Source organism: Monodon monoceros, unplaced genomic scaffold (assembly GCF_005190385.1).
Source record: "Monodon monoceros isolate NGI ecotype Baffin Bay Population unplaced genomic scaffold, NGI_Narwhal_1 Super_Scaffold_12, whole genome shotgun sequence".
Taxonomy (NCBI): Eukaryota; Metazoa; Chordata; class Mammalia; order Artiodactyla; family Monodontidae; genus Monodon; species Monodon monoceros.
The window spans coordinates 164,483,293-164,507,829 of NW_021703768.1; the positions used below are offsets into that span (position 1 = coordinate 164,483,293).

Here is a 24,537-nt window from a genome sequence, read left to right on the forward strand (position 1 = left end):
TGCGCAAGTGCGAGGGGCGGTGTTGGCATCGCGCGTGCGCGCGACGAGGCCTCGAAGTGTGAGGGACAGAGGTGGAGTGTTTGCGGGTGTGAGGTGAGGTGGAGGCCGACGGTTGGCCACCTGCGAGCTCCGGCCTCTCCTGGCGATGCTGGTCTGGGCATTCCTCGCTTTTCGGTGGCCGGGGTAGGGTTAGGGTGGGCCTGGTCACCAGAAGCCGGGTCCACAGTGGTCAGGCCTCGGACCCCCAGCTGCCCGGCCTCCGTGAGGGCCAACTTTACCTTTTCTTATCTCAGAAAAATCTTACGCAAATTATTTAACCGAATTATCCCCCAACAGATCCAGGTAGATCTTCCCAGTTCCCGTTAAGGACAGAGGGACCTCGGCAACTTCTCTGGCCCAGATTGTGTTTGGCCTGTCTGGCCCCCTAGGCTGGAAGGAATTGACCTGTGGCGGCTACTCCTGCCTCCCCAAGACCCCAGGCATCCCCCGAAGGGCGCCCCACCCCTTGAAGTGTTACCCGGTGGCCCCTCTAAAGTCCTCCGATGACCCTGAAGGGCCCCACGTGTCACCTCGAAAATCCTGCATTGTCCCTAGAAGGGTCCTAGGTAGCCCAGCTTGGAGGGAGGGGGCTTCACACAGGCTGCCCCATCTTAGAGACTAGAGGGGGGCGGCCCAGGTGCTCTCAGACCCTGGACAGAAGATAGGCAGTTCCCTCTCTGCTCTCTGCAATATGGAGGACTTTAAATTCTTAACTCGGCCATAGCCCAAGGTAGCCATGACTCCCACCCTGTGTCCCCTTGGGGCCCAAGTGACCCCTGGGGCAGCCAGATGGGCCCAGGTGGGGGTGGGGTGGCCTCAGCCAAGGCCACTGGGTCTGTACCGAGAGACAGGAACTGCTCGTAATGATGAGATTTGCTCTTGCTTTCAGATTTCTCTAGGGAGGGATACAATGAGTAAGAGGAAGAAGCTTCGGACCTCAGGTATTTGGACATTCAAGTTGACACCTCTTTATTGCTGCTTCTGCTTACAGGAGGAAGGTGGGCTTATTGCAGAAATGCTAAGATGATCACACCAAGCTCCTTAAAATAACAGCAGTGACTTAATACATGCAATGACTTAATACAAGTGTAAGTCATGGAGAAGTGCTTACAGTAAAAAGGGAAAGCTTTGTGGAGCTTCCCCCAGCCTCTAGTGGGACCCCACAGCCTAGGGGAGGCCCCCAGGCTTCAGGGCAGGGGTCCAGCCTCTATGCAGGCCCACTCTCAGAGATGACCCATGAATAGAGCTTGATGTCCTGGTGTGTGGCCAACTGCTTCACTCTCGAGCCAAAAACCTGGGTTCATCTCTCTGTGTGATGGCAGATGACCTACTGTGTGTCTCACTTTCCTCCTATTTGTAGGGGATAAGAGCACCTACGCTTTACTTTCGAACAGTGATTCTCAACCCGTTGGGGGGAGCAGTTTGACCTCCAGAGGACATTTGCCAATGTCTAGACACATTTTTAGTTTTCACAACTGGTGTGTGGGCGGGGGCGGGGGCGAGGGGGGGCAGTGTTGGTCCTGGCATTTAGTGGATCTAGGCCGGGGATGCTGCTCAGAATCATAGAATGTGGTGGACAGTCCCCACAACACAGAATGACCTGGCCCCAAATGTCAATAGTGCCAAAGTAGAGAACTGTGCCCTAGAGCTCACATGTGGATTAGTGTTTGTAGAGCACGGAGAGTAGATCCATGGTAGGACACAAATACATGCTGCTGTTATCATTGCCCTTTCAGATTAAGAAGAAATTTTTCATTCTGAAACAACTTTAAGCTTACAGAAAAGTTGTAAAAAATAGTTCATTTCTGTTTGAATTAAAAAAAAAAAAAAAAAAGAAATCAGGGACAGTGGCTACCTTTGAGGGAGTTGTGCCTGGAAAAGAAACATGAGAGGAACGTCCGTGTTCCTGGCAATGTTTTGTTTCTTGATCTAGATGTGAAATACACTGTTAATTTTATGAATTTGCAGTGAGTTGTACACCTATGCTAACTTTTCTGTTCTATATTATTTGTCATTAAAAAGCTAAAGAAAAAAAAAAAGTTCAGAGTTCTGTCTACCCTCCCCCAGCTTCCCCTAATGTTAACATCCCCCTCAACCATAGGGTGATGATCAACCATATAGTGTAGCATAAAAAACAGGAAATGAACCTCAGTACACTACTTCTTCCAAACTTTTTCTTTGTGTACACAAATACAGTGTTTTTATTGGAAAATAGAATCATCACACATACTGATCTGCAACCTCTGTTTTTCAACTTCATGGTATTTCGAGACTGTCTTTACTTCTCAATATACGTAGAGAATTTCCTCATTCGAAAAGGAAAACACCCAGTGTCACATAGTATAGCTTCATTTTCCTGTCATGGGCTAAGGCAGTTTAAATTTCTTCAAAGTTTAGAAATGACCCCTTCACTTAGTGGTTAATGAACTTCGAGAGTAGCACTCATTTTTTCCCAAGATGTGGGACAGGAAAGATACTATCAACAGATTGAAGGTGTTTTGTGCAGAGATGAGTAACAAGCTGTTTGGAGGCACAGGAATTTCTCTGACCTTCGAGCGGGAAGCTGGGGCCAGCCAGGCCCACCCACAGCAGGTCATATGGGGCCTCTCTTTGCAGTGGACTCCCCTGCTCAGTGGACCCTGGGCTGGCCCAGGACAGCTCTTTCTGTGTGTCCTGGGTGGCGTGGAGAGAAAGGAAGAAGATTCTGGCAGGTGGTGAAAGGAGCCCTTTCCCTTGTGATGTCTTTGGCCTCTGGTGTTGAACACAAGGTTCTGCCTTAGTTCTTAAATTAATCCTGTGGGAACAGATCACAGGAAGGAAACGGGAGCCTCTTCACTTCTGATATTTTTGCTTTTTATTTGGTACAAATAAATGTCCATTGGATGAGCAAAGCAAGCTAGTGTTTGGACATCTTAAAGAAACTAAGTAAATGAAACTGCTATATTTTTGCATTTTATGGCAGACCACAAGGTGGGAATGTGTTTGTGTAAGAAACATTCATTGCAGCTTTGCTCTGGGTGCAGTGCTGGCGTAGGCACCTGAGGTGGGGGGTGGGAGGCAGGGTGAAGATGAGATCAAGATGAGACTCAGTTCCTGCCCTTGACAGCTTCAAGGTCTAGTCAGGGGAAAAAGAAAGATGTTTCTCACTGAGAGAGCTAATCAAGTAACAGTGGGGCGAAGTTCTAAATGGGCACACACGAACCGTAACTGACAGACTTGGGAGAAATTACAGGAAAGCCACTGTGGTCTAGTGAAGCCCCAAAAGCTGAATGGATGCTGAGGAGGACCCTAGCATTCAATGTTGGAGAGAGGGGGCTTATTCAATGGTTTTACTTCAAGGTATGTAAGGAGCTGAGTTTGGAAAGGGTCTACGTGACTGACCTCCAAGAAAATCAGACCCGGGTCTGGTTTGTCTTTTTGTTCTCACTGCCTAGTCAGAGATGCAGTACATAGTAGGTGCTCAATAAGTGCTCAAGTATACTTAGGTGTGGAGGCTCTGGAACTGGACTGCCTGGATTCTGTTCCAGATTCCTCAGCTTCCCTGTACCTCAGCTTTCTCGTCCATAAGATGGGCCTAACATCAGGGCCCTGCCTGAAGTTTTGTCAAAGCGCACCTGAGTTCTCAGGACAGTGTCTGGCATGGAACTCAGTAGAGTCAACCCTTATTTGTTCATTGAATAAATGGGTCAGTTGGGGCCAGATTTTGGAGAGGTTTTACAAGCCAGCCACTATTGGCAGTTTCTGTATAAGGGAATTTCCTTCATTCAACAAATAGATGTTAATATGCACCTTTAGGCTCTAAATTGCTTTCAATGCTGGGAAAGGTATCGTAGGGATACAACAGGGACCAAGAGGCAGCAGAGAAGTCACCTCCTTAGCACTCGATGACTCTGGGTCCCAGTTTTCCCAGGATGGATATTCTGCAAGCATCATGGAAAACCAGAGTGGTACATAATTTAGTGTTGTCTGCATTTCCTGGGAGGTGATCTGGGTTTTCTTGTGCGTTTATTCAGTCATCTGCCAAGTATTTATTGAGCACCAACAGTTTATTAGATGCTCTTCTAGGTACTTGAGACCCAGCAGAGAGTGAGATAGATGAGGCCCCTCCTTGCATGGAACAGGTTGTAGTGGAGGAGAAAGAAAATGACCCAGTGCATCAGATACTTGCAGAAGTTGTGAAGTGAGTAAAACAGAGCACGGGCCCGAGAGGAGTTGCTCTGTAGAAAAGGCAAGGATGCCACTGCAGGGACATTTGAGCTGAGACCCGAAGGAGCCAGCACACACCTCTCAGCACTTCCGCAGAGAGACAGTCAGCTGGGCCAGGTTGTCTCGTGTGGTTCCGAGCCAGGCCCAGTCACCTCAGGATTGAACGTCAGTCGTGACCAGTCCATAGATTAAAAGCCTTTGGATCCCATGGCCATGTAAGCTCCTGGGTCCCACCTGGATGAAATTCCATCTCATCTCTCACTCTCCAGGCAAGCGTCAGAGCAGGGATTTCCTGCCCTTTGCACAAGCCTGCTCATGTTGCATCAGTGGCCCAGATGTGTTTGGTGGTCGGCCACGGCAGTGCATGCTCCCGCCATCCCCCTCCCCTTCATCTTCTTTTGTCTCTAAACCAGGAGGGGAAGGAATCCGTCCTCCAAAACTTCCAAAGAACCCAAGGTTAGGAGACTCTGACGGGGACCCCCAGAGTTCCAAGTTGGGCCATTGGCATCACCCTGAAGAGACAGAAAGCAGATCAGGACCCGCTCCCTCTGCAGAGCAGAGCAGGGAGGCACCAGGACAGGCAGCTTCCAGGTAGGTGGCTCAGAACATTCCAGCAAGCCTCTCCGCTGACAGTGGGCACAGGATGCAAAGGGGAGGGGGCCAGTCAACACGACCCACCCAGTGCCATGCATCCCCCACAGGGGCTCGGGGCCCTTGGATTGAGCTTCTCAAAGTTTTGCTCTGGGGACTCTCCTCTTCAGCGAGAAAGGTCGATATTTTAACCACGGGCAAGGAAGACCTTGAATTTTTCAAGGTCACTTAGTTATGGAATGCAGCTTGTCCTGCCTGTTGGTCAAATCCATATTTATCCACATTTCCTCTTAATCAAGAGGGGACTGAAGGAGTGGTGGGTCTGTGAAACAATAACCCATAAGAGAGAATAACGATCTTTATGTTCCAGGCAGCATTCTAATAATAAATACTTTACACACATCAGCTCATTTAATCCTCACAGCACTGTGACATGGGTTTATATCCCCATTTGGCATATGAGGACTCTGAGGCTTCGAGAGATCAAAATGACTTTCCCAAGGCCACTGAGCTGGTACAAGGCAGGCTGGGGTTCTGGCTGCGTCTGGTTCCTTTGCTCTTTACCACAGTGGTTTCCCGGTTCCCTTATTTTTTCAGAAAATATGTAATTAAGCACGGTAGGGGAAAGGAAGAAAGATCTGGAGAACCATTCAGTCTCCACAGGGTTAAACCACATGTAACTATAGCAGAGTAGAAAGGGTTAGCAGGAGTTAGGAGAAGGAAGGTTCCTGCTACCTGAAGTCTTCAGAGAAAGCATCATGGATTGGACTAGCACGTTTTCTGAGTGAAAAATTGAGGCATGCAGTCTGGCTGACAGAACCATTTTCTGGGGTGTGTGTCTGTCTGATCTCAGGTCTTTGCAATCTTACGGCTAAAGGCTGTGTGTGTGATAGGAAGAGAGGGGCCATGTATCACACCTAAGCTGTTCCCCCAGACAGACACAGTGATGTCACACTGTGCCCCTCACCCCTCGAGAGGCCATATCAGGGCTGATGGGGTCATGGCTGCTGCCCACCCTGCTGTCTGAGACCATAAGAATAATCAGAACCCACAGAAGTGGGTTCCCACTCTTTTGTTTCTGTTTTTTAAATGTTTTATTAAGAAATACCACACGTGCAGAAATATAACAGAAGAAAGCAACATAAAGCAGTCAGTTTAACACATTTATGTTGAGAAATAAAACTTTGCCAGTACCCCAGAAGCCGCCCAAACAACCCATCCCAATTAAAAATTTTGAAACAGGCGGTTGCTATCAGTATCTAGAGTTACTCTGTCTCCATAACCTCCCTTGGCACGATTCAAGCCCATTAGTGTAGCTTCATGCGTTTTCCTGCTCCACTTCCAAAGTTGAAACCATGAAGTTTCAGTTCCAGATTTTGATCTTTTTTTTTACAACGTACATATCCACATTTATTTAGACATAATCACAAGTCTCACCAGTTTTTTTAAAAAGGGTTTACTTCTTTAGAGCAGTTTTAGGTTTACAGTAAAATTGAGAGGAAGGTACAGTGGTTTCCGATACACCTCCTGTCCCCACACATGCACAGCCTCCCCCATTATCACCATGACTCACCAGAACGGTACATTTTTTAACCAAGGATGAACCTACATTGACACAGTCCACGGTTTACTTTAGAGTTCATTCTGTGTGTTGTACATTCTGTGGGTTGGCACAACAGTATAATAACATATATCCCTCATTACAGTATCATACAGAGTCTTCTTATGGCCATAAAAATCCTAACCTATTCATCTCTCCCCCCAACCCCAGGTAACCACTGATCTTTTCACTGTCTCCATAGTTTGCTCTTTCCAGAATATCATATAGTTGGAGTCACACAGTATGTAGCCTTTTCAGATTGGCTTCTTTGACTTGGGAATATGCATTTAAGGTATCTCCATGTGTCTTCATGGCTTGAGAGCTCAATCTTTTTTTTTTTATAAAGCAGATGGCATGATTTTATTTTTTAAAATTTTTATTGGGGTATAGTTGATTTACGGTGTTGTGTTAGTTTCAGGTGTACAGCAAAGTGAGTCAGTTATACATATATCCACTCTTTTTTAGATTTTTTTCTCACATAGGCCACTACAGAGTATTGATTAGAGGAGAGCTCATTTCTTTTTAGCGCTGAATACCGTCCCATTGTCTGGATTACCACAGTTTATTTATCCACTCACCCACTGAAGGCCATCTCAGTTGCTTCCGCATTTTGGCAGATAAGAACGCACCCGTTTTTTTAGACACTGTGTTTTTTTGTATCTACAACTTCTTTACTGTTTGCAGAGCTGGGGGCTGGAGTGTCAGTCAGTCCAAATGAGAATTCCTGTTCTTACTTCAGGAGCCAGTTCCTGGGATTATAAGAGTTTAAGTGCTGCCAGAGCAGGCAACTTGGATTCTGGATGTGGGACTCCACACCCTTCTTGGCAGTCACATGTCCCCTTCTCCATCCCACCCTCTCTCAGCAGGTGCTCCAGGGCCTCCGTCTTAGGAGACCCTGGGCGCTACTTTGCATTTGGATTTCATTCGCCGCTGTTTGTCTTACTATGCAAGTTAACAGCGTAGGAGGACTTGAGAACCTCCTCTGTTTTGTCTTTCTCCTCCCAGCTCTCCTTATGAGGAAGCAGGAGCTCCCTCCAGGCTCCTCGGGCAGCCAGAAAAAGAGCCAGTTCGCCTTCCTCCTTCCCAGGTGAGCCTGTTTTGCAGCCTGACGTCTGTACAAAAGATGCTGCCTCCCTTCAGCTGGAGATCTTGTCTCTGTTCCTCATCAGTAACTGCTGGTGGGAGGGTGTGCTGGGGATGGAAGGCAAGGGCCTTGAGAGTTTGAGATTGCAAGAGAGAAACTTGTTCTGGTGTCTGCTTGCTTGATTTCCGAGACGTCATTCCTCCCTCATCTTTACTGCTGTTTTGTTCTTGTTGTATCTGGTTCACAGAACTCAGTCGGGAGGTTTGTCCCCCAGTTTACAAAACCCAGGAAGACAGTGACAGGACGAGCAGAGAGGAGGGAGGAGGACCCCAGGAGTGGGGCCTTCAGCTTGGTAAGGTCCTACCATCGACCTTCCTCTTGACCCAACCTTGGCAGCCAAGTTCAGCCTTGATTTCCTTTGGCAATGGCTAGCCCTGCATCTCTCCACACACACACCCCGTTTTTAGCACTACAGATGTCTGTGGATGGCAGGTGCCATGCCAGCAACTCGCAGGCCTGTGAGAGGTACTCAGGACAGCCGTGCCTGCACTGAAGCTGTCGAGGCCAGAGCTCTCTTCCCCAAGTTGCATGAAAGTAGTGAAACTCAGAAAGGCAGCCCACATTCCATCCCTGAACCCCTATGCTTCTCAGAAGCTTTTGTGTGAGTCGGGGTGGGTGGGTCTTACAGCAGGCTCTCTTGTCCTTGCCACCACGAGCTCCAGGGGTCATGATGTCTCTGGAACACACACACCTAAAAAAGTGAGTGGGGGCTTCCCTGGTGGCGCAGTGGTTGAGAGTCCGCCTGCCGATGCAGGGGACACGGGTTCGTGTCCCGGTCCGGGAAGATCCCACATGCCGTGGAGCGGCTGGGCCCGTGAGCCATGGCCGCTGAGCCTGTGTGTCCGGAGCCTGTGCTCCGCAACGGGAGAGGCCACAACAGTGAGAGGCCCGCGTACCGCAAAAAAAAAAAAAAAAAAGTGAGTGGTGGGCATTCCCAGCAGCTTTGTTTGTAATCGCCCCCAACCGGGAACACCCCAGATGTCCTTGAGCTGGTGAATGGTTGAACAAATCATGGTCCATCCACACCATGGAACACAACCCAGCAATAAAAAAGGAACAAACAGGTGTGATACACTTAACCACCTAGATGGATCTCCAGGGCATTATGTGGACTCAGAGGAGGTTGCAGAAACAGTATGCTCAGCCATAAAAAGGAACGAAATTGGGTCATTTGTAGAGATGTGGATGAACCTAGAGACTGTCATACAGAGTGAAGTAAGTCAGAAAGAGAAAAACAAATACCATATATTAACACATATATGTGGAACCTAGAAAAATGGTACAGATGAACCGGTTTGCAGGGCAGAAACTGAGACACAGACGTAGAGAACAAACGTATGGACACCAAGGGGGAAAAGCAGCGGGAGGTGGTGGTGTGATGAATTGGGAGATTGGGATTGACATGTATATACTAATATGTATAAAATGGATAACTAATAACCTGCTGTATAAAAAAAAATAAAATACAAAAAAAAAAGGAAACAATATGGCTCCAAGTGTCCATCGATGCATGAATGGATAAACAAAATGTGGTATATCCGTATGACGGAACGGATATTTGTGCATCCATGTTCACTGCAGCATTATTCACAGTAGCCAAAACGTGGGAGCACCCAAAGTAGCCATCAACAGATGAATGAACAAATAAAACACTGTATATTCACACAACGGAATGTTATTCAGCTTTAAAAAGAAATTCTTTTTTTTTTTTTTTTGGCCGCACCATGCAGCATGTGGGATCTTAGTTCCCCAACCAGAGATCAAACCCGTGCCCCCTGCATTGGGAGCATGGAGTCTTAATAACTGGACCACCAAGGAAGTCCCAAGGAAGGGATTCTGACACATGCTACAACATGGATGAACCTGAAGGACATTACGCTAAGTGTAATAAGCCAGACACAAAGCAACAAATACTGTATGATCCCACTTATACAAGGTCCCTAGAGGAGGCAAATTCTACCGATTCTGTAGGAGGTAGAATGGGGGTTGCCAGGAGCTGGGGAAGTGGGGAGTTAGTGTTTCATGGGGACAGAGTTTCAGTTTGGGAAGATGAAAGAGTTCTGGAGATGGATGGTGGTGATGGTTGCCCGACCTTGTGAATGTACTTAATGCCACTGAACTAAATACACTTTAAAATGATTAAAGTGGTGGGAACTTCCCTGGTGGTCCAGTGATTAAGAATCCGCCTTCCAATGCAGGGGACGTGGGTTCAATCCCTGGTCAGGGAACTAAGATCCCACATGCCATGGGGCAACTAAGCCCGCACGCTGCAACTACAGAGCCTGTGCCACACTGAAAGATCCCGCGTGCCGCAACTAAGACCCAATGCAGACAAAACACTTTTTTTAAAAAGATCATTTCCTTCAAAAAATAAATGATTAAAATGGTGAATTTTAGGTTATGTGTATTTTACCAAAATTAAAAACAAAACAGTACACAGAGGCCCCCGTGTGCCCTCCCCGAGCATCCCCCGGCGGTAGCATGTTATGTAACTGTAGTCCATTGGCAGCACCAGGCAACTGACATTGACACTGGTGCCATCCACAGGACCTCCTTGATTTTTATATCCTTGATCTTCCCAAGAGCCTCCACGTGCCTGGTGCTGGTGGGGAGAAGGAGCTGGTAGAAAGGGGGTTCCTGGGGCTTCCCTGGTGGTCCAGTGGTTAAGACTTCGCACTTCCACTGCAGGGGGTGGGGGTTCAATCCCTGGTTGGGGAAGTTCCACGTGACGTGTGGTGTGGCCAAAAAAAAGAGGGGTTCCTGTGCTTCCGGTTCCCCCTCTAGCCCCTGGCACAAAGCTCTGCCCAGCATGGGGACTGATCTCTATTTGGGTGCACCGTCATCCGTGCAGCTTCTGAGACTTTGTACAGGGGCAGTAATGAGTAGAAAAATCCTCAGAGCTGTTGATTATTGAAGGCCCAAGGCTGAGTCTTTTTCTCTCCACAGGAAACGCTGCCAGAACCCAGTGCCCAGCAGGCCAGAAGCCAGCCTCGAGAGGAGTCCCCAGGGCTTGCCCTGCAGGAGACTAGGGACCCAGGAGACCAGACCCAGGCAGACGGCGCCTGCCCCGAGCCCAGCGGCCAAAACCCTGTGACACCTGTGCCTGGCGATGGGGATCCTCAGCCCTTGGCCTCCAGCATTGCCTCTCTGGAGTGGGGGACAGTGCCCTCGGCCTCAGAGAGGGCCAGCCAGGACCACCTGTCAAAGCATGGGACCAACGTGCCAGATGGTGGAAGCACGGAGGAGGGTTGGGTTCCAGGTGATCATGGCCAGAAAGGGCACCTGCCAGGCAGTGATGCTGAAGAGGAGCCAGACCAAGGAGCCCCTCAGGAGGGAGGTGTCCGAGGGGAAGCAGGAGCTGAGCTGCCTGAGGAGTGCCAGGAGGAAGAAGATGGCATCCTGGGCCCAGAGCCCAGATATGCAGCCCAGGGCCCTCCTGGGCCTCTGCAGATGCCCAGCTGGACTGGCGGGGGAGCAGAGGGGAGCTATAGCAGCCCAAGGTGCTCCCGCCTTGGGGCTGTTGTCATCGCAGGTGTGAGCACAGATGCCACGGAGCCAGAACAGAGGGCTCTGGGGGTGGCTGGGCCAGATGGGACAGTCAACGCCAGGGTGACTGCCTCTCCCAGTGGGAAGGCTCCTGATGGAGGCCACAGCAGGGCCCTGATCGGGTGCATGCCTCTCAATGGGGAGACCACAGGAGGCAGAGAGAAGGCAAGGCGGGAAGACAAGCCCCCTGATGATGTCCCGGGGGGCCTTGCAGCCTCCCTGGCTCCGGCTCACGAGATCCAAGAACCCACAATAGGTGCTGGGGATTCCAGCCCTTTAGCCTTGAAAATGGGTCCAGGTGTGGGTCAGACACAGGTACCAGGCCCAGATCAAGAAGGGCTGGGAGGTATGTGCTTGCTGCCTTTGCTATCGCAACCTGTGGGTAAAAAGGCAGCTGAGTTAGGGAGCCATAGCCACAAACAAGACCTCAAGGGGCGCAGTTTGTCCCTCGGAGCCTGTGCTCCACCAGTGTACAGAGAAGCAGTGGACGGCCCTCCCCAGGATGCTGGGGCACGTCAGGGCAGCCCAGATGCCCACACAAGCCCAGCAGGCCAGCCTGAGCACCCTGCTGACTCTTCAGAGCAGGCTGTCTGGGAGGGGTCCTCAGCCATGGAACTCTACTTCCTGCCGGACAGCCAGACACAGGATGCCCTGGAAGCCCCTGGTTTTGAAGCCCCACCTGAACAGGTAAGAGCTTCCTTGAGTTACAGCGAGATGTCCTAGTACAGGTGCCAAATGGCCACAAGCCCTCCCAAACCACCCGGTAGTGGGGGAGAGGTGGGCACGTGGCCATCTGTTTGTACAGCAGATGGGTCCAGGGGTCTGAGTCACAGCTTCGGCGGGTGTGGAGTCTGTGACATTCTGGAGAGGATAGACCTGCCTTTCTATGAGGGGCCCATCTGTGTGAGAGCTGAAGAGCCCCGGGATGTGTCAGCCCAGGGAGAGCCCCTGGTGCACCTGCCCCCTCCACCCTTCAGTGCCCTCCCTGCTCTGGCCGGAGGTTCCCGAGGGATGTATGGAGGGTGACGGACCAGATGGGGTGACCTAAAGAAGCCAGTGACCTCAAACCTGGGCTGCGGGCGGGAACTTCATTCCCCCACTGGAAAGAACCTTTTCCCATCTTTAGGGTCATTTGGGGGCCCAGATACAATTCTTTTTCAGACATATACAGGGAATTTCATTTGTCTGCTGGAATTTTAGGGGCTTTGCGTCCTTCAGGGATCTGCCTGCTGAGCCTGTGCTGGCCGTTGGCGGTCACCTGTCAGGGCAGGTGGCAGTCCCTGCTTTGGCCCCGCCCCCTCAGGAAGCGCCACATCTCTGGCTGCTGGCGCACTTGAGCCTGAGCTAAGTGCTTTGCAGCCTCGCCCTGATAGGTAGGTGGTTCTCTTTCCACACACTGGGTGTGGCTGAGAGGCTGAAGAAGGTTGGGCACCTGCCCCAGATGAGGCAGCCAGGAGGGGAGGAGCCTGGGTCTGTGCCCAGGTTGGCCTGATTCTGCAGCTGTGCCTCAACTGTTCCGTCCTGGAGCGAACGCAGAGCCCATGTCGCTTCACAAACATGGCCTCCGTTTCTTTGGCTGTCCCTGTTTTAAAACTTCATTTTATTGGTTGTTTGAAAATGTTTTTAAGATGTGAGAGTCCGCTCTATGCCAGGAGTGAACAGATCAGGCATGGTCCCTGCCCCCGTGAGGTTTTCAGTAGCACCGTTCCCACCTGCCTCTCCCGGAGTGAGCATTTTGTACCCTGTCATTTTGGCACTTAAAAGAGTCTTATCATACGACACAGCCCCCAAACTAGCAAAGGACCTCATCTGGTGCCCAGCCGAAGAAAGCCAGCTGTTCCCACTGCAGAGGGGGATGCGACTGGGTTGAGCTAATGTGGGTCTCAGGCGCTGCCTTCCCAAGGGATGGCCAGGGGTCATTTGTGACACAGGCCTACCCGGTGACTTTGCAGACCCGGCCCTCCCTGCCACGGCCCCAATTCCTTGTACCACCCGTTGCACGTTGCTGTGATCACCAGATGAGCAAGAGCACAGAAATCGAGTCACACCGCGGTTTGGTCATAGTGTTTAAACATGATTGCCGGGAGAGGTGGGCGCTCAGGTGCTGGGCAGAGCTGAAACTTTATAACTAAAGCTGCATCCCTTGAAAAATGCAAACCCCTCTCTTGGAAAGAAGAGCTAAGTCATCCCCAGTCTCTGGCTTCTTGGGCTGTGGCTGAGGGATAAGGCTGGGGAAGCAGTTGGGACCTTGGGTGGCTCCCAGAGGGCAAAGGAGCAAGCCCTCCCAGACCTGCCACCAGTGAGTGCACTCTGAAATCACCGAGGAGCTGGCAGCACCAGTGCGGGGGACCTAGCAGCAGCTGGGGTGGACAGCCCTGCTGGGAGAGGAGGCACTGCCCTGACAAGGCTGTGGGCGCCCAGGCACGTTTTGTTTTGACACTGGGTGTTCCTGAACAAGTCGGGGCAACCCAGGCACAGGTTCCCATGGGAAGGTGCGGGCAGGCCCTGTGGGCAGGGACACATGGGAACAGCGCGCAGGTGGACCGAGAGAGCAGCCCTCGACCTCACTGTGGCACAGCTGTGAGCACCGCTTCAGAGGAGGGGCCCTGGGGTCTCACAGCAGTGACAGACTGGCTTCAAACCCAGCTGCCCTCACAGGAACACTTGGTGCTTTCTTCTCATTGCGGCTCCCTGGGGACGTGGTGCTCACCCCAGGGCCGGTGGAACCCTCCTCTGCCCACAAGCAGTGTCATTTAAAACACTGACTCCCAGGCCCCTCTCACAGCCCACAGGGGTGGTCCCCACACATTCAATACAAGCACCGCCTTTGTCATGACATTTACACAACCCTGGTGGGAGCCGTGGTACCTGTTGGGAAAGAGACTATCCCTCATGACCAAGAATGGTGCCGTGAGTTGGGTGAATCTGTGGCATCAAATTGTATTTTTTTTTAATTTATTTTTGGCTGCTTTGGGTCTTCGTTGCAGTGCGCGGGCTTTCTCTAGTTGCGGCGAGGGTGGGCTACTCTTTGTTGCGGCGCACAGCCTTCTCATTGCAGTGGCTTCTCTTGTTGCGGAGCACAGGCTCTAGGCACGCAGGCTTCAGTAGTTGTGGCACGTGGGCTCAGTAGTTATGGCGCACGGGCTTAGTTGCTCCACGGCATGTGGGATCTTCCAGACCAGGGCTCAAACCTGTGTCCCTGCATTGGCAGGCGGATTCTTAACCACTGCGCCACCAGGGAAGCCCTCAAATTGTATTTTAAGTCACAGAGTTGCCTCCGTGAAAGTCAGCCAGGTGCACGGGAGAAACTATCGCCTAGAGCAGGCTTCCCAACCTCGGCACTACTGGTGTTGGGGGCTGGATCACCATTCTGTGCACAGCAGGGGCTTGAGCAGTGTCCCTCGCCTCCACCCCCAGGTGCCAGGAGCACCCTCTCCCCCGGGCATGACAACCAAAAGTGGTTTCGGACACTTAAGTGTCTTGGAGGCGGAGTCATCCCCACGCGAGAGCCGCCGGGCTGCAGCCAGTTCCTCACGTCTGTTCATTTGGATTCAGGGACCCTTTGCAGGTCGAGTGCAAGCCCTTCACCCCATCCGCCACCCCAGGACTTTAGTGTCCTCAGAAAAGGCCCAACAGCCCTGGGCCGGCCGCTCCACTTGAGCCTCTTTGCCTCTTCTCAGAAGGACGTATGTCACCTCCACAACTGAGCCTGACATTTTCCATGAAAATTAAACCACCGTTGACATTTAGAAATTTAAGCTTCTCAGGGTTATCTGGCTCTCTCCCCTATTAATTATGAATTTTCCCTTCAAAATACATTTGCAAAATCTCTTCCTGACATGAAACCTGTGGCCTATCTAGCCGACGTCTTTCCCTCCATGCCAGATGCCCACCTTGCCACAGTCGCCACCACTCAGGGTCTTCTCTGTACCCTTCTAGATACTGCAGGACAAGCTGGAGACAGCACCACTCCTCAGTTGTCAGGGACAGAGAACGTGTGGATGGAGCCGCCCACCAGTACAAATCAGCCTGTCGAAAGGCGCAGGTCCGGGACGGGACCCCAGGGTCAGGCCCAGTATTGCCCTTCTGCTTTCTTTCCAAAGAGGGAGGGTGAGAGCGGCCCGGGCTGGTAGCCCGTAGATCTGGCCATCGTGGCATCTGTCCCCCACACCACTTTTCCTCTGCAGGAGTCCAGCCTCGGTGTTCCTGGCGTGGCAGAGGAGAAGCCAGACCTCCCCTGCCTGACTTTTCCTTCCCTATGCAGGGCTCACCCAGCTGGGCCGTTCACATGTGTGCATGCTCTGTCTTTCCAGTTGTCTCCTGCAGGGAGCGGGCTGGACCCTTGCTGGCCTGGCACCAGCCCACGTGCCGATGGAGGCTCCCTTGCTGAGGCCCAGCCAAGGTAGGCAGGGTGGGAGGCCACCCCAGAACGCTTTCCTTGACAGGAGTCCTCCTTTTGTCCCTGGGAGGGGAGAGAGTGGCTGCTTTCCTGGCACTAGAGCCCCCATGCTCTCACTCCCCCCAGCCCTTTGAGCTCCCATTTTGTGGATGGGAGTGTCGGAGGTCGCCCTGGCTCTGCCTCGAGGGGCCTCACTTTCCTCGGTCCAGTAAGGTTGCTAAGCCCCGACTTTCAAACCACCCATGTCCCCTGCTCCCCGCGAGTGGAGAACTCGTCAGCAATCTGCACCCAAGCCAGCATCTCTCCCAAGAACCCCTGGGATGATGCCCCCAGCTCTGTGGTTGTTTTAATGCACATTGTGCGTTTTTCTGGAGAGAAGGTCCAGAGCTTTCCCTGAATCTCCATGGAGGGGGAGTGGACCCAGACAGGGCCAAGAACCATTGGCCCACAGGGGCCATCCCCTCTCTGGCACCCTCGGGCCCTCCAGAGTCTCCGACCTGCCCCATCTTATTTCCTGCTTGATTTTATTCCCCAAGGCAGCCCACCTTCTTTCCCTCCTGCAGGCACCAGGTGTGCTTTTCCTCCAGCTTATGGAGTGTGTGTGTGTGTGTGTGTGTGTGTGTGTGTGTGTGTTGGGGGGAGTCCTCTCCCCCCACCCCAGAGCCTCTCACAGTCCATCACCTTTCCTGTCTCCCAGCCTTGCTGGTGGCTAGCATTGAGCGACAGTCCTCTCCCGTTACCTTGAACCTGAACTGGCCTCTCTGCAGAGTGGCGGCTTATTGATTATTTATGGCCAAGCTTCTGTTTCTGTCTGGCAAGTGTGGAGGAGGGTTAGGGAGTCTGTCTCTTTCCTCTTTCTCCTCCCCCTCAGGGGAGAGGGAGGCCGTGCTCCCACCTTCTGCCCTTACACACATCTGTAAATAGTACCTGTTGCACCACTTGTTGCCCCACCCCCTGTGCCCCCCTCCACACACACACACACACACACACACACACACACGCACGCACACCCTGCACAGGGACCAGAGGCAGTTTAGTCAAAGTGGCCCCACTATTGTTTGAGCAAAGAGGAGGGAGATTCCTGGGTGAATCTCCAGCGGCCTCCATGGATGGCTGGAAGCCCCCAGGTGGGTCCCAGGGTCTGGTTCTGTGGCCCATGGCTGAGGGAGAAAAGGCAAGAGACTGAGGCCCGGACTGGCCAGTCGTCTCAAGGTGACCAAGGCAGGTGGAGCAGAACCAGGGTTCCCATAGTGACAACCCAGGAGATGCTGCCAAGCTGGGCAACCCCCTGCCCACCACAGGCTGCACCCGTTAGATACGGTGGTACAGAGGCACATCCACCCCTTCCATAGACACTGACGCCCGCCAGTGCCGGCTCTTCCAGGAACTGCTCTGGGCACTGGGGAGGCTGCGTGGGACAAAACATGAAGCTTCTACCTATTGGGGGTCAGAGCAGGGGTGAGCGAGAGACAGACAAATTAGGTGGTCAGATGGCAGAGTGTTGGGGAGAAAAAGACAGCAGGGCAGGGGTTAAAATTTTAACCTGTGGTGATGGAGAGGGCTCCCTCCTCCCACCTTCTCCACCCCCCCCACCCCCACCCCCCGCAAGGAGGAGACATTTAGGAAAGAACACTCCAGAGCCCTAAGAAATGCTCAGGGAATGGCCAGGCATTCAGTGTGGCTGGAGCAGGGAGGAGCGGAGACGGGAGGGAGGGGCTGGGGTCTGGAGGTGCACAGATGATGCAGGGCTTTGGGGAGGGGCTTTAGGCCTGCTTTCCATTGCCACGCCCTCCCCTGCGCCCCAGGCCACAGGGGGGACAGGCTGTAGGGGCAGGAGCTGGGGGTCGGGGAGGCTGTGGCAGCTGTCGGACAAGGGCCACGTCGGTGGGGGAAGTGGCTGGATCCGGTGTGATTTCAGCAGTAGAGCCGGCTGGGTCGGCCATCAGGGCTGTGCCCAGGGTGGCCTCATGACTGTCAAAGGCATTCATCTCTGGAGAAGACAGCTCGAGGCCCAGCAAAGCCCTCCAGGGCAGAGTCTGGTGGAGCTGTCCAGTGAGGTCAGGCCTCTTGCCCTCTCTCCCTTCCCACCAGGACCCGAATGGGGATCAAGACCTGCGAAGCTGCCAGGATGGAGGATGCAACAGACACCGTGCGAGGCCTCGTCATCGAGCTCTCCAACCTGAAGTAAGGGCTGGGCTCGGATCCACGGATCCACAAGTCCCCAGGAATGGGTGGAGGGGATGGGGCCGTGGGAGGATGGTGGAGGGCCCAGTACAGCAGCGATCCTGGGGTGTCAGTGTGGGCCCGGGATCCCCAGCGAGGGGCCTCTGGGAAGCTCCACCGTTCCTGGGCCCCAGCCGGTTGTGTCATAAACCCGTCCTTCGCAGAGTTGTTAGGTTCTGAAGAGAGGCTAGAAGGGTCACAACCTGCCCTGCTGCAGGCAGATTCTGATTATGCACGTGTGCATGCCTGTGTGTGTGTGACCTGTGAGGTCACATGAGGGTGTGAGCCTGTGTGAGCAGGCTGGTGTGTGCCCGAGTGTGAGGCATGGTCCCACTCTGCCGCGAGGTGGAGCACAGCTCAGACCCTTTCCCACACAGCCGGCTGATCATGAGCGCCCACCGGGACCTGGAGGCCTTCAAGCGCCTCAACTACTACCAGAAAGCAAAGCCGGCAGGGAAGGCCCCTGCAGCCTACACACCAAAGGGGGCTGGGAATCTCCCTCGAGGGGAGCAGTCCTGGAGGGACTCGTAGGTGTGTGTGCTCGTACGAGCTCACGGGCCCCCAGAAGTGCCTGATGTTCCTGCCAGACAGCTGGAAACAATCCCTCAGCAGACTCCGGAAAGCCTGCTGGCCCCTGTGTGCCCCCTGTTATATTGTTACCATCCAAGATGCTCCAGCAAGTCCTGGTGGGCCCCAGAAACCTCCCCTCAGCTGACCTGGAAGTCAACTTCCTATGGGAAACAGAAAAGGCCCTGCCTTCCTCAGCAGCCTCCCTCGGGGGGTCGCGTGGGGGAGGGAACCTGCTCCTCCCGGTGGCAGAGGCCTGGAAGCTGGAGGCAGAGAGGGGGGCTGGGGCCCCAGGAAGCTGTGGGTGGGTGGGGGGGCCCCCCCGCAGAGCCGCCCAGATGTTTATCTGGGTTTGCAAATTTCAGCTCCTTAGCCGAGGTTATGGAAGGTTCAGAATTTGTTTCTTTCCTGGAAGAGAAAAGGGCTAGCTTTGTTGGTTGTACCCTTGTTTTTCTCCGGATTTCCATTTTCTTTCTTTTGGGAAGCCCATTAATAAATGATTCCCTAGCCAGACCTCAGACCTCCTGACCTGTTGTTTGGGGTTTGAGGCATTTTCAGTTCCTTGATATCTTGCCCACAAACCTCCCTAACCACCTCTTTCTCCTTTGACTTCTACTTTTCGTCTTCCCCGGGAAGACAAGTTCGGCTACTGTTGGATTCAGGGGTCCGCCATGCAGTACTGAGTGTGTCAGGAGCAGGTGGCTGTGTGCACGAATTCAAGCACACAGAGTATCTTGACTGATTGTCCAAGTGGAGTTTGCGAGTCTGTATTCAGTGCTGAGATGGCTTCGCCCGTCCTCCGTGGGACAAGCTGCTTGGAGGCCTTGGCCTGGAAGGAGGCAACCCTGGGGGAATGTTACTGATGCAGACACAGCTACTGCCTGGAGGGTGCTGAGGGCAGGCATTGCACACACCACCCCACCAAACCATACCACAGCCCCAGTGATGCCACACTGTCATGAGCAGTCCAGGGTGCTGCTGTCAAACCCATTTTGCAGAAGACGCGCTTCTATTAAATAGGTCACCACGAGATGGACCACACCCAATACTTTAATTTGTTTCTCTGCCTGTGGCTCCTGCACCCTAACTCCTGCAGCCAAGGCAGGGCCCCCTCCCACAGCCTTTTTATACCCTGGGATACCCCATTTGCGAGGGAGCAAGGTGGGTCAGGGTCCCCCAACCCTTCTGCCTGCTGGCTGTGCAGCTACTTCCTTGAACGCTCCAGGACGTGCCCAATCGCCCAGTTCCCTGTGTCTCAAACCCCAGCGGCTCTGGCTTATACAATTAGCATTTGCAGGCACCTGGGGGTGGCTGGGGGATCGTGTCCACTGACTCAATCTGAAACTCTTGGGGCTGGTAAAGAGGCCTCCTCTGTGTCTTTCTCCTCCTTCCCTCTCGTCTTCAAGCCTGGGCAGCAGGCTGTCTTCAAGGGCCGTCTCCCATCCCCGGCTCACCCCAGCCCTCCTCCTGGGTGGCCTCAGGTCCCAGTTCAAGTGGAAGTCCAAATCCTGCCCCCACTCAACCCTGGGAGACCTTGTCGGCTGGGGGTGGAGACCGGGCCCTCAGGCCAAGCCCTCAGATTGGGGGAGGGATGTGGACAGGCACTTGTCATCTGCTGCCCCCGGGGGGCTGGGGGAACAAGATGTAGGGGTGCAGGAGGCAGACGGGATGGGGATCCCCCCAAGCACAGCTCCCCAGGAGGACCAGATCATACCTCCTGGGTGGGGATGGATGTCCACCCCACACCCACTCCTGCCTAAGCACAGCCAAATCACCTCCGTGGTGCCCCCTACCCATGGCCTCGCCTGGCCCAGCCCCCTCTGGATATACTCCCATTCCTTGCAGCTCCCCACCCCACCCCTGCCCCAGCCCGGAAGTCCTTCCCTTGCTCTGAAGAGCCTGCGTGTGACTCCATGGCCCCCAGTTGCTGGGGCATCGATGGTGACCTAAACGTTCACTAAGAGCCTCCTAGGTGAGGACAGTGATGCGGGGGAACCTCTGTCTCCCCATTGCCCTTCCTCAAGTCAGGCCCCCACCTCCAGGGTAGGGGATTCCACCTGATATTGTCAATATGCAAGGGGTGGCTGGAAGAGTCTGCAAACACGAAGCGTCACAGAAACAGCCTCATGACGCCAACCCATCAGCAAGTGCCCTGCTCATAAGTGCCAGGCTGGGGCGACCCCTCAGAACCCCATAGCTAACCTGTGGTGCCCACTCCCATTTTTCAGCACAAAGCAGCTCACCCCAAGGCCCCAGGGTAAACGGCAATCCAAACAGCAGTCGGGGCATGTGGAGGTCAGAGTAACGTGGGGGCAAGGGATGAGCCAGGAGAGGAGGGTCCCCAGCCCCATCGGCACAGTTCACGCTACCTTGTCCCAAGACCGGGCCTGCTATGACGCTGATCCATTCATAAACATTTATTGAGAGCTGACTGGGTGCCCAGCGCTGGGGAAGGAGGGCTGGGGTGCCTGAGAACCACCTCCTTCCGTGAGGGGGTCGGGGCACCCTTTGGGCTGTGCTTCCAGACGGGGCTCCTTTGCCAGGCCCTCAGGCTGCGGGCAGGGCCTAGGGGTGGATCCTCGGTGGGCGAGTCTTCCCTGAAATCCAGGCTCCAGTGAGCCTGGGTCCCCAACCCCAGGTGAAGGCAGCATCCCCGTCCTGCCCGCTCCAGCCTCCTTAGGCAGAAGTGGAGGGTAAGCAGGAAGAGGGGGTAGTTCCAGTAGGCTTCCCGGCACCTTTGGAACCTGGATTTTAAAAGCAGAACGGGAGGAGAAAAACATTTAATAACAGGGATGATTCAATGCTCCGGAAGTACCGACTCAACCTGCAGGGCTGCCATGGCTCTGGCGCCACCTGCAGGCTATTTCTGGAATAGCACCCCTGTGACATTCCCGGCCCCGGGCAGCCCCAGGTGGGACCCAGAGCCAGACACAAAGCGCAGAAATTCCAACTCAGTCCTGCCGTGCTGCCTCCTCCTGGGAGGACGGCCTCAGGCAGCCTTTCTGTGCCAATATCCTGGTGAGGGCTTCCCCCACCCCGCACGCCCGCGGAGGCAAGTTTTCCTGTTCTCTCGGACTTGAGGGGAAAAACGGAAGACTCTGAGATCATCATCTTTGCGTCCCTTCAGCTTCCCACCTCTCCCAGTTGGACCTCGTCAGACCTCATAGGGAACACTATCTTCTCCTGGAGGCAGTCTCTTCTAACAGATGTTCACTGCACAGCTGCCGGGATAGGGAGGGGTACTCCCACCCAGTGACTTCCCCAGGGGCTCACAGTCTGATAGGAGAGGCAGTACCCACACCGGGCACCCAAATGGGCAGGGGGACCGCCCGGTCAGACCCGTCTCCTCTGTTGCTGACTTCCTCAAAGTCAATGAAAGTTGCTAAAACGGATTTCTCTCTTAAAACCCTGCAGAAGCTGAGGTCTTTCTCATCTGTAATAATAACTTCAAAGCCTGCCGGTCCGTGGCCTTGCAGCATGGCAGCGTCAGGGGGAGCTGGTTAGAGATGCAGATGCTCAAGCCTCACCCAGACCTGCAGAACTGGAATCCACATTTGATGAGCAAGATGGGGGGTGGGGGGTGGGGAGCGCCCTATGTGGTGGACCGTGCAGTGTAGGGAGAGCCCTTTAGACCTCAGGGAGGCTTCAGCCATCTCTCTCTTCTAAACTTCAGCCCCAGCCAGTGGCTGATTCGCACACAGCAAACTCATGGTAGTTCCCTCCAGACTGACATTTCCCCAGGCGCTGGGACTCTCCCTCTTCGCCGCCTTGAACACCTCTGCCTGGAGGACCAGGCTCTTCCAACGCCTTCAAATCCGTTCCCACGGTCCAGCCCGTTAGCCACGGTCTAACACATTCACAGTCCAACACATGCAGACCTGGTCTTGTCCCTTCCTTGGCTCCCTAGTACTCAAGTCCAAACCCTTTGAGGTGACCAGCAAGGAGCTACACGTCCTTGTGCCATCCCTGAAATCTCTGACACCTTCCCCTCCGACATACATGCACACATACTCTATCCCAGACACACCGAACTTCACTAAGTTCCTAAACGAGCCCCATTGCCTGGGCTCCACTTCAGCGCTCCACCAAACTGAATTAGGCTTCCAGAAATCACTTTCTCCAGGAAGACCTCCTGGACCCCTTCACCTGGATCAGGTGCTTCCTCTAGACTCCCCCATGCCTGTGTTTTAACTCTCACTCTCCCATCTACCACGGCGGGCCAAGCCCAGCCCAGCGCTTGGCACCCAGCAAGCCTCAAAAGCTATCTGGTGAATGAGTGAACAAGTGAGGCTCAGTTTCTCTAACTGAGCCATTTCCCTCTGGTCACACAGATTGGAGCCCCTGCTGTACCCATCCCCAGATCCCACCAGTAGTCCCCACAGCCTCCCTGCTAGATCACACCACACCTGGAAAAGGATGGTGTTTCCCTTACGGGCCCAGGGAGGGAGAGTGCCTTGCCCAAGGCCACACAGGGGACCCCATCCCCAGCTTACCAGCGTAGGGCAACAGTTCTAGAATACTGCTCTAAGCTGTCTACATGGATTATCACCCCCCAACCCTCTGAAGTGGGTTGTGACTCCAGGGGTTAACCCACTTCACAAAGGCCCCTAGGGGCTCAGCCCAGGGCAGACCCCCCTCCTCGAGTTCCCCCAGCCACCTGCACAGGCACCTCCTCCTCGGCAGTGTCCGGAGTCCTGCGTCCTCGCCTTGTCCGAGCGGACCAGCTTCCTGCCAGCCGAGTTGCGGGTGGTGTAGCTATAGACGGAGGTGTAGCCCTGGCCGGTGAGCGGACAGAAGCGGCGGGTGTGGGCATGGTCGCGAGTGGCACCACACTGGGGGCACACGTAGTCTCGAAGGATGGGGCACAGCACCCGGCCAGCTTCGTCCTTGAGCACGTGGGACTGGTAGATGGCCCGGGACTCGCCGTTGTGCTTGCAGAAAGAGCACAGGCGTTCAGGAGCTGGTGAGGATTCCGGGCTGTGTGTCTGACCCTCCTCTGGTCCTGGCACTGGTTCTGGCTGGGGGTCCAGCCTGATCTCAGGCTCCTCTTCCCCACGCAGAGCCCCCACCAGGCGTGCCAAACCCAGGTAATCTGTCCATAGATTGAAGGTCCCCATGGCTGGACACTGTGTGCCAGGCGGAGGGGCAGAGAGAGGAGCAACCCAGCCGCCCCAAAAGCTTGTCTTTCTACACCTTCCTTCTTAACCCTCCCTTCCCCTCTCTGGAGCCGAGCAGTCTGGGCTGTCAGTTCCCTCCTTATACCTCCAAGGGGGTGTGAAGAGGGAGGAGCAGGCTGTAGGAGGTTCCTTATTGTCACAGGGGGGGCTTGCTGCCGCTCCCCCAAAAATGCACCTGCCAAGGGGATGCATGGTCTCTGGGTGGGCTGGAGGCGAGGGGGGGTGACAAGACACAGGCTGCAGGGGGCACCAGTAATATGGAGCCACACACCCCACCCAGAGGGCATTGGAAGGGCGACCCCTCCTTAGAGCCTGCCTGCCTCTCCTGCCCCACAGGGTGATGGGGGTGGGAGGGTTGGAAGCCCCACCCGACAGACTAGCATTGATGTAACCAGTAACTTAGTAACTCCTTTCTTCCTTCTCCTGGGCTGGGGGAGGGGCCGGGTACCCCTGTGCTCTTTGGGAAGGGTTGGGGAGCTACTGATGTTCCAACTGTCTTCGGAAGGAGAATGGGCCTGGCTTATGGGGTGGGGGGTTAAGGACCAAGGCTCCCAGCTCTGGTCACCCTCAGGGAGCTTTCACACCACTTTTCAGTGGATCCCGCATTTAATGGATGAACAAACTGGGGTATGAAACCACCTGCCCCTGGGGTTATTCACAAAGACAAGCACAAAAGCCTGCCTCCCCACGCAGTTAGTTACCAACGGAACTTTAGGTATTGGAGAGCCTTAGGACCAGCTCCTCCTGGTCCTGGGGTGGAAAGGGGGTGGAGCAGAGCACAGGCACAAGTTGGGCTAATGGGGGGACCCGTAGCATTCGCCAGTGCCTTGATCTCCCCCTCAAATGAGACCTCAGCTCAGTCTCTGGAGGATAAGGTGTGCCCAGGAGTCACCCACGTGGGGCACACAGATGGGCAGGTGGAAGGATCAACTGGCATCAAGGTGCTAGGTGGGCAACTGAAGGTAAAGCAGGGGTCTGCCGGTACCAGGCAAGGAGGGTGAGAAACCTGGGCCCGGGACTTGAACGCAGAGAAGAGGTGCTATGC

General features: G+C 54.1%; 2 protein-coding genes across 2 annotated transcripts; one reads left to right on the forward strand and one right to left on the reverse strand.

Moving 5' to 3' along the window:
• Positions 1-33: 33 nt before the first annotated feature.
• Positions 34-18,401, forward strand: CUNH19orf57 (chromosome unknown C19orf57 homolog). The gene is made up of 9 exons (XM_029218341.1): positions 34-93; positions 929-980; positions 4,659-4,836; positions 7,442-7,523; positions 7,768-7,872; positions 10,527-11,813; positions 15,440-15,528; positions 17,617-17,709; positions 18,126-18,401. The coding sequence occupies exons 2-9, from the start codon at positions 950-952 to the stop codon at positions 18,277-18,279; spliced, it is 2,019 nt and encodes a 672-aa protein (XP_029074174.1). The 5' UTR covers positions 34-93; positions 929-949; the 3' UTR covers positions 18,280-18,401.
• Positions 18,402-20,991: 2,590 nt separating this feature from the next.
• On the reverse strand, positions 20,992-23,432 carry NANOS3 (nanos C2HC-type zinc finger 3). The gene is made up of 2 exons (XM_029215748.1): positions 22,973-23,432; positions 20,992-21,059 (listed from the first exon to the last, which is right to left on the reverse strand). Exons 1-2 carry the CDS (start codon positions 23,430-23,432, stop codon positions 20,992-20,994), a joined length of 528 nt encoding a protein of 175 aa, XP_029071581.1.
• Positions 23,433-24,537: the final 1,105 nt, after the last annotated feature.

What these genes read in the sequence shown, in the direction of transcription:
- CUNH19orf57 (XM_029218341.1), top strand. Translation starts at nt 950, where the DNA reads ATGAGTAAGAGGAAGAAGCTTCGGACCTCAG. An exon ending in GAAGAAGCTTCGGACCTCAG is followed by an intron (nt 981 to 4,658) that starts GTATTTGGACAT and finishes TCTCTAAACCAG; the next exon opens with GAGGGGAAGGAATCCGTCCT. An exon ending in TTGAAGCCCCACCTGAACAG is followed by an intron (nt 11,814 to 15,439) that starts GTAAGAGCTTCC and finishes CTGTCTTTCCAG; the next exon opens with TTGTCTCCTGCAGGGAGCGG.
- NANOS3 (XM_029215748.1), bottom strand. Translation starts at nt 23,432, where the DNA reads ATGGGGACCTTCAATCTATGGACAGATTACCTGGGTTTGGCACGCCTG. An exon ending in AGGAGGAGGTGCCTGTGCAG is followed by an intron (nt 21,060 to 22,972) that starts GTGGCTGGGGGA and finishes TTTAAAATCCAG; the next exon opens with GTTCCAAAGGTGCCGGGAAG.